The 9,684-nt window shown below is 39.1% G+C and overlaps 1 protein-coding gene across 1 annotated transcript; it reads left to right on the top strand.

Moving 5' to 3' along the window:
- The first annotated feature begins 3,890 nt into the window (after nucleotides 1-3,890).
- On the top strand, nucleotides 3,891-4,616 carry LOC130939730 (uncharacterized). Its single transcript, XM_057867817.1, has one exon. The coding sequence runs from the start codon at nucleotides 3,891-3,893 to the stop codon at nucleotides 4,614-4,616; it is 726 nt and encodes a 241-aa protein (XP_057723800.1).
- The last annotated feature ends 5,068 nt before the right edge of the window (nucleotides 4,617-9,684 follow it).

The following is a 9,684-nucleotide window of genomic DNA, read 5'->3' as shown; positions in this document are numbered from 1 at the left end:
CAGAGACATTGTGATTGCAAACATAAGAGGGTGTGCATGATACATTGCAAAAAAAATATAATTGGCACACCAACTTAGTGTGACACTTTCACTTGAAATTAATGCAAGTATCTAGTAAGCATTGGAACCAAATTTTGTTGCATAGCAACACCAAACTTAGAATGCAACCATATGTCAATTTATTTGAACTAAAACTAAACAAAAGAAACTGTTATTTGTTGAATACAATTACCAAGCCAAAAATCTGTCATGAATAAGGATCTCTTGATGTTGTATTAACAAAAACAGTTGATAAAAGAAAACATAAAAATAAAGAGGTGACTAAAACAAAGAGAATGCAAACGAACTGTCAAAACAAAGAAAAATAACAATACAAAGGCACTAGATTATGCAGACAAGTGATGTTGCTGGATGAGTTGCATAGAGAATAAGTGGCACACCAAACTTAGAATCTTGGTGTGTCATTTTCATTTTTGATTTGATGCAATCATCCAAAAAGATTGAAAATAATTTGTTGCAAGGCAACACCAAACTTAGAATGTAATCATATGCCAATTTATTGAAATTTAAACAAAGCATGGAGAAGAAATGTACCTACTGTCTACCTGTTCTTTACTTTCTTCCTCTTCTTCCAATTTGTTAAGAGGAATGACCTCAAAGGGGGAGAAGATTCAGCTACTGTCCCTTGCCTTGGCTTTTCCTCAGCAAGCTTCCTTTTGCAAATGTCTTGATTGATTTTGCTTGCTGGATTAGGGACAGAATTGGTATTCTTGCTAGTTGCCTTCACTTCTTGGATGTCAAGACATGGTTGCTGTGTGATTTTTGGAGTTTGATCTTCATCCAAAGCCTTTTGAATTGGTGGTTCAATGAGCTTGTCCTTCATGTGCCTCTCTGTTTCCCTTGAGTTTGGACGTTCTTGATTATCCTCCTCACTAGCTTGTTCTTCCACTTCCTCTTTTACACTCAACATTTGCTTTAATAGCTCTTTCATGGAGGAGGTTTGTTGATCTTCCCAAGCTTTCTTCATCTCCTCTTCATACCTTTCAATCATGGATTCAAGTGTTGAGGCGTTTTAGTCCAGGGAAGTTTGTGAGAGTTGTGAGTTGTCATGTGCTCTTGTCATCTCAAGGGCAGTTTCAGGTTCAAATATTTCCACCACCTCTTCCTTCTTCACTAAAGATTCACTAGACTTAGTAGCCTCTTCCTCTTGTTTTTCCTCTTTCCTTGTTGCACTCACCAATTGAGCTAACATTATTTTCATGTTTTTGAATGAATTCTCTTGCTCATTCCAGGATATCTGTGCCTCCCTCTCATATTTTTCAATCATGGTCTCAAGCTTTGAGAGGCTTTGGTTCATGAAAGTTTGTGTGGGCGGTGAATTTTGATAGAGGCTTTCTGTTGAAGCATGGTCAAGTGATGATATCTTTGGATGAATATCATATGGAGCATTAGAATTTCCTTCCCAACCACCGTTAGAATCATGACTAACATCATTTTGTGGTGGAAGAAAATATCCCATATGATTTTCTTGCTCATCTTGTGTCTGTGAAGCAAATCTCCATGGATTGGAGTGCTCAGAATCTGTGATTTCTTGGTGATATTCCCAACCACCATTAGAGATTGGTGATGGTGGGTAATATCCCATAAAATTTGTTTGATCATAAGATGAGTTGAACTCCATTTAAATTTTGGAAAACACAACACCAAGAAAAATTGAAATTACTCATATCAGAGATGAGAATTTCTTAGTGAGGCAAAAACTCAAACACCTTGCTATCAATTTAAAACAGAGAACAAAAACAAAAAAATGCTTGATCTAGACTTCTCACCCACTTAATCATTGTTGATCTAATCAATCCCCGGCAACGGCGCCAAAAACTTGATGGTGTTTTTGTGGAAAAACAAATTTCCAACACACAAATCCAACCGGCAAGTATACCGGGTCGCATCAAGTAGTAATAACTCACTTAGAGTGAGGTCGATCCCACAGGGATTGATGGATCAAGCAACTTTAGTGGGTGATTAGTTTAGTCAAGCTAACATTGAAGTGGAATTGAGTGAAATTGTAGCCAACAGAAAATAAATTTGCAGGAATTATAAAGTGCAGAAAGTAAATTGCATTGAAACTTAAAGAGCAAGAAAGTAAAAGAGCTGAAACTTAAATTGCAAGAAAAGTAAATTGCATCAAATGTAAAGGGGATTGGGTGCAGGGAATTTAAAATTCAACAAGAAAATGTAAAGAGCAATCAAGCAGAGGAGTAAAAGATGAAATAAGTGCAGCATATTTAAACAGAAATGGAAAATTGCTTGAAGAACAAGACAGAAAGAAACTTAGCTCAATTGTAAAATCTAAAAGAGAATTTGAGGATCCAAGAAGAGTAATGAACTCAGGAAGCAAATCTGGATCTCAATTCTCCTTTGCTCAGTCAGAAAATATATTGCAAAAGAAAATGAGGTTTAAAAATAGCAGAGAAGATTAAAACCCAATCCTTAGATCAATTAAGAGGAAGAGTGGAAGATGATTCTCAGAATTTGAATCAATGGAGCTCTTCAACCTCAATTCAAGATCCAAAACAGAAAAGCTAAAGTTGCAGAAGAAGAAGATTTAAAACAGCAAATAAATTTTGAATTATGCAGTAAAAGAACAAGAGAGAATTCAAGGTGAGAATTAAAACAGAATTCCTTCAATTCTCCAATTCAAGTTAAGATGTAAAAGTGAGCTCCCCCTACAAAGATGGAATTGATGCCTTTATATAGGCTTTACAAAATGAAAAATGAAAATGAAATTAAAACAAATGAAAATCCTAATTCTAGCTTGTTCTTGTGCCTTTGAGTGATGATGTGGGCTTAGCTTGCTTTGGATTTGAGGAGAAATGGGTTTGCATGGCCTTGATTCAATTTGGAGAGGAATTGAATTTAAATGGATTTTTGGTTGGATTTTGGCCCATGAGTGTTTGCTCCCAGGAGGCTGTCCTGCCCTTGTAGAGGGCAGAGCAGGGAAATTGTGCGTGCGGCTCATTGCGTGCGAGCTTGGTGTGTGAGGATGCTGCCCAGCCCTTGTGGAGGGCAGGGCAATATTGCCTTGGTGTGTCTTGTGCGCGCACCACATTCCTTGACCGTGCCATGATGCGCTTGTGTGCGCCAAGCCTAAGCCTTTACTTCCTTGAAGGTCTTGTGTTCGAACCTTGGTGAAAGCACTTGAGGAGCAAATTTTTTTCTTGATTTTCCATGAAGAGCACGACATTGCCCTGCTCTCCAAGAGGGCAGGGCAGAAAATTTAGCGCTACTTTGTTTTGGGGTGAGGCTCCAGCTTCGAGCCTTGGTGAAAGCACTTTGGTTTATTTTTGCTTATTTTTTGCCCTTAAAGATGCCTTTCGTTCCTGCCTCAATTGTATGCCAAATATGGATTGCTATATATCGTTGGAAAGCTCTGAATATCAGCTTTCCAACGCAACTGGAAGCACATCAATCGGATGTCTGTAGCTCAAGTTATAGCCCTTTGAAGTAGGCATGGTCATGCTGTGAGCGGCCAGATTTTAACTTAGCGAAAATTTGCTCCAACCTCACTTTGTTTCATCATGATTCTGCCCTGCCCTTGGCAAGGGCAGGGCAGTGTGCGTGCTGGTTGCTTTCTTCTTTGATTTTGTCATGGGCCACGCTTTTAAAAGCGTGGCCTAAAGCTCCAAAGTGTACCCCAATTTCAAAGTGTGTCCCGAAGCTCTTTTTTTCTCCTTTTCTTGTGCTTCTTTGCTTCTTTTTCTTCTTATTTCCTACAAGATTTATAAAATTAAAAGATCAAGGAAATATACCAATTAAGTATAAAAGCATTCAATATTTAAGCATAATTTATCAATTTCTTGTATGAAAAAGCATAGAAAAATAGGTATATGATGACTTGTCATCAGTACTCACTTTTGCAACAGGAAGATAGAAGAATTACTCAAGCGATATGGGGTACTACACAATGTTGCAACCACTTACCACCCCAAACTAATGGCCAAGCAGCGGTGTCCAACCGAGAGATAAAGCGGGTTTTGGAAAAAGTGATGAACCCACAAAGGAAAGATTGGAGTTCTCGGTTGGGTGATGCATTGTGGGCGTATAGGACAGCCTATAAGACTCTGCTAGGGATGAGTCCCTTTCGGATTATCTATGGAAAGGCGTGTCACCTCCCGGTTGAAATTAAACATAAGGCCTATTGGGCAGTTAAGCAATGCAACATGGACTTCACCAAGGCGGGCATAGCAAGGAAGTTGCAATTAGAAGAACTCAAATGTCTTAGGATGGAGTCCTATGAGAATTTAAGGATCTATAAGGAAAAGACTAACGCATATCATGATCACCATATCCACAAGAAAGATTTCCAAGAGGGTTATGAAGTTCTTCTATACAATTCAAGACTTAGATTCATGCCCGGAAAGCTCCGTTCAAGGTGTGATGGTCCCTTTAAAGTGAAGGAAGTGACGCCCTATGGAGTGGTTGAGCTTTTCCACCCTCAAAGTGGTGCAACATTTAAAGTCAACGGCCACAGGGTAAAGAAGTATCATGGTTATAAGTCACCAAAGGAATTGGAGGTGTTCCTTCTTGAGGATGCACCCGGAGGAGGAGAGTCTTAAGCTCATGACCATCCAACTTAAGGACGTTAAAGAAAAGTGCTAAGTAGGAGACACCCCACCATGGTATAATCCTCCTTGTATATAATTTTTTTCATGTAGTTTTAGAGTCTTTGTTTGATTTTGTGAATTTATCCAAGTGTGCTTGATTTTGTTTGATTTTGTTGAGCTTGTTAGAATTTTCATGGGGATTTCATTGATCTTGGTTTGGTTGAATTGGTAATGTTGAAGAAAATGCTTAATTTTGAGTATTGCATGAAATTTTGAGTGTTTTTGAACTATTTAGCTTGAATGACTACCAAGATTATGTTATAATAGCCTTTCCTTATGTTTATGAAAAAAGGGCATTCCACGCGTTAGCGTGGACGACGCGTACGCATCGATTGCATTTCCACAACTCCTGGTACAAAAACCAGAGAGTTGTGAAGGAATTGTGCAGGAGGGGTGCCAGAAGCACAATTGCTCCCCACGCCTACGCGTCAGTTGCTCTTTTCACCATACACGCATGAGCGTGGACGACGCGCACGCGTCACATTACCGACGCAACTAAAGTGCAGTGCCCCTGCTTTCTTTCTTTCTTCATTTCCTTTCTTCTATTCCTTCTTCCTCTCTTCTTCCTCCTCCTTACCACCTCTTCTCCGCCCACAACCATCGACGACCTCAACCACCGGTGGACCCACATTTTCTCTCTCCTCTCTTTTTCTCCTCTCTCTTCTCCTCTTCTCAGTTACACTGATCCTCACCTTCTTCCTCCTTTCAAGGTCTTATTTCTCTTCTCTCTCTTTTGCTGTCTAGAATTCTTCTTTTTAATTGCATTTCATTACTTTACTCTTCTTCTTCTTAGTTACATTTTGATTTTGTTGTTTATAATTAATTTTTTGTTTCTTTTCTTTCTTTTTATGTTCTTCCATGGGTGTTGAACTTCAATGTAATTTCTGTATTGGTAGGTTGTTTTGATATCTCTTAGCTTATTTGTGCTATGTGGTGTTGTTTTGATGATTGGCATTTTATTTTAGGTTTATTACATTCTTGAATTTCTCATGCTTGCTTGTTGTTTGGTAGATGCACACCAAGTGTTTATTAAAAGGCACCAATGACATCTTAGTTCAAATTTGATATTGTGCTTTCAACTTAGTGCTTCTTTCTAATTACACTTGTTTTTCTTTATGTGAATTGAGCCTATTGCGCTTAATCTTTACCATCTATGCACACATTACTTATGACTTGCTTCTTTGTAGCATATTGCAAGACTTGTGATTCCACTTTCTCTAACTCCATCTTATTCCATTTGCATGCTTCATTGTCTTGGGTTTAGACTAGGTGAATAATTTTCTTGTGTTTAGTACCTTTCTTGCATGTGTTACTTATTGTTGTTATTGATGCTTGAGCCCATTCTTCTCATGTTTTACACTTGCATGCTTCTCTCACTCTTGCATCTCATGCTAGTGATATGCCCCTATGATTACATTGTTGTCTTCTTTACATGTTGCAGCTGTCATGTCTTCAGGATGCCTTGCCCCTTTGTGGCATTATTGCTGACTTACATGTTGTTCTTTTAGTATTATTTCTTTGAGTTTAATATTTTCTCTTTTCCTTCCTCTTTCAGGATGGCCACTAAAAAGGGCAAGGAAAAATCTTCGAAAAAGCTGCCTACAAAGAGGGTACCTCAAAGAATAACTACCAAGGCGCGCCTTGCACTGAAAGTTAAGCCTCCCTCCAAGAGGGTAAAAAGGGTTATTCATATTGATGAGGCAGAGAAGGGCAACCCTGCGAAAGACTCTGCAAGGTTCACCAATCGCTTTTGTGAGCTCATGTTCCCCGTTTTGGTTGAAAGGAATTACCATTCTGAACATCTCCTCGTTCCTCCAGAGCACCTTGTTTAGTTTGTCATACCCCACATTGAGCGGCGATAATGGGGATTTCTCAATCGAAAACCGCAGGAAGCTAATCTTTCTTGGGTGGTGGAGTTTTACTCCAACTATCACTCACCTTCTCTTCAATTGATTTCTATGCGTCGGAAGCAAGTCCCCATATTGAAGGAAGCCATTCAGGGGATACTTAAGGTTTTGCTAGTGCCGGATGGGACGGATGGTTACCAAGAAGTCCTACTACAATGCAGCAGACTCGGTTTTGATTAGGGTTTTGTCCTTAGGGTCATTGCCAAACTTGGAGAACAATGTACCCAAGGGAGAGCCAAGGTCTGACCTAAGTGAATTTCGGCACAAACACTTACTGTGGAGGCTAGAGTATGGGCCCGAATCATGTCCCACTATGTACTTCCGAGCACTCATGAATCCTCAATCACAGTAGACTTGGCCCTTCTTGTCTGGTGCATCCTCACTAAGAGGCCTATCAACAATCCTTACCTTATCCGGCAAGCAATGGGCCGCGTTCATACTAAGGGCAACCTACTATTTTTCACCTTTGTAATGGATTTGATTGTTGCCGCTGGAGTTCCCCACGAGGCTAAGGACGTGACAGTGATAAATCCGGCGAAGGACGACATCGTCTCGGGTGAAAAGTATCTTAAGCCTCCTGCAGGAAGCCTTGACATGGCCATTCCTTCCGACATTCCAACCACTTCATCGGTACCACAGAAATCATCCTACCAATTGCTTGTTGAGCTTACTCAAAAGGTAGATTGGAATGAGCGGCGGAACAAATGCCGCTATGCATACTTGAAGAAGCTCTTGGGTTGTGCTAACCCACCTATGGAGGAGCTGGACACTTTAGAATCCACCTCAGACCAAAGTGAAGTGAGCACTCAAGAGATGCATAGTGGAAGTGCCCACCCCAATCCCACCTTGCGCATTACCGATAGCATGGAGGACCGCATAAATTTTTAAGTGTGGGGAGGTCATTCACCGACTTCTATTGGTAACAACCCTTCTTTTCAACACCCAAATCTTAAATTTTCTTTTTTCAATTAGGATAATTTGCATTGCATGGCTAGTTTTTTACATTTGAACACTCTTTGCATGGTAGTTGTTTCTTGCTAGGACTACTTGGTTAGAGTGATGATTTTTTTTCGAAGAAACTGTTTTTATGGCACCCTACCAATTTGAAAAAATTTTTGTGTTGAGCTTAATTGTGTGGCTACATCATATAACCACTTATTTCCATTCTTGTGTGCATTGTTCTCTTTCTATGATTGCGGATCCTTGATTTATTTGATTCTATATGTCCATTATTTTGTGTATGAATGCATTTAAATGATTAAGGCCATTATTTCAATAACTCACTTACCCAAATAGCCTTAACTCTTTTATCTACCATTGTTAGTCAATTTTTAGCATACGTTAAACCCCCTTTGTTCTTTAATTTAGCACATCAATAACCCTAAGTGAAAAACAATAAATGTCCTCTGATTTGGATCTTTGATTAGCATAGGTGAGTGAGGGTGTGTGTGTTGTTTAAGCGGGAGGGAAGCTTGGGAACATTGGTAGAGGTAAAAGTGTGTTTTTTTTTGTATTTTTATTGAAAACAATGGGAATTAGGTACACACTCATGTATTGAATGTTTAAACCATATGCATTGGCACCGTTGTATATAATTCATCAAAAGAGAAAAGCAAAAGAAAAATAAAAGAAGAAAATATATGTAAAAAAGGAATAGAAAAATAAAAGAAAAATATATAGAAAAAGAAATCAATAAAAAGGGGACAAAATGCCCCAAGGCGAAGCTAATAACCACCAATGCATATGGGTTATGAATTAAAAGAGAATGCATTAGTGTGTGAAAAGTGAATATATGGATAGTTAGGTTGTGTATTAGAATTTTATAGGTTGTTATATGTGTTTGGTGAGAGCTTATGTTAATAAAAGATGCAAGTTTCAAGCTCACTTGGTCATATATGCATCCTTACTCTTACCCTAGGCCCATTATAACCTAAAGATAAGCCCTCATGATAAATGTATGCATGCACCGAATAACTGTTGATTGTTAGATGAAAAACAAATCTTGGAAAGTATGATTAGAGGAGAATTGAGTGATCAACCCTATACACTTGAGAGACTAGAGCGGATACACTTCCGGTGAGGTTTCGATGCTCAATTCCTTGTTTCTTGCTTTCATAAGCTTTCTTCTTGCAAGTTGTTTACACTACATTCTGATATTTGAATTGGCAGAGTTTATGAATCATCTTATCACGTTGGCCCTATGTATTCATATATGTTCTTGGGAGGTTGATTTACTCTTAACCGACTAGATAGAAGCATTTGCATTAGTTGCAGCCATGTAGGTAAAATGCATTTTATAAACCTCATTCTCCAATGTTCTTTGGTCTTTTGATTTTTAGCATGAGGAGATGCTTAGTTTAAGTGTGGGGAGGTTTGATAAACCCCAATTTTATGGTTTATGTTATGTAGAATTTGGAGGGTTTTATCAATATTTTTCACACTTATTCATATAAATTGCATAGTTTTGTGTTTCCATCCTAATTTTGCTTCATGGTTTAAAAGATGCTTTTTAACCCTAAAAATGCCAAATTTTAATCCTCTTCTATTACCATTCGATGTCGTAATGTATTTGTTAAGTGGATTCAGGATCTATAGGGCAAGAATGGCCTAGAAGATAGAAAGGAAGCATGCACAAGTGGAAGGGACATGAAGAATGAAGCTTTCAAGAATTGGTGGCGACGCGCACGCGTGGCTGACACGCATGTGAGGCAGCATGTAGCTAGGACTGGCGCGCAAAAGCTGGCGCATTCGCATGGTGGTACGAAATCCCACCGACGTGTACGCATGACTGACGCGTACGCGTGGCCGAGAAGTTCTTATTACGCGCACGCGTGGCCGACGTGCATGCATGATGCCTAGCACGTGACCTCATTAATGAAATCGTGGCTGGTGATTTCTGAGAGGCTCCAGGCCCAATCCGAGCTCAATTCTGCATGGAAAAGACCCAAGGAACCAAGGGGAAATGGGGGACTCACTCATTTGACACCATACACATAATTTTAGCTAGTTTTAGGTTCTTGTTTTCTAGAGAGAGAAACTCTTACTTCTCTCTAGATTTAGTTTTTTCGATCTCCCTTTGTTAAATTTCTGAATTGGGTCTTGTTAATTTCTAG

Source organism: Arachis stenosperma, chromosome 7, assembly GCF_014773155.1.
Source record: "Arachis stenosperma cultivar V10309 chromosome 7, arast.V10309.gnm1.PFL2, whole genome shotgun sequence".
Lineage (NCBI taxonomy): Eukaryota > Viridiplantae > Streptophyta > Magnoliopsida > Fabales > Fabaceae > Arachis > Arachis stenosperma.
This window is presented reverse-complemented; position numbering and strand designations above follow the sequence as displayed.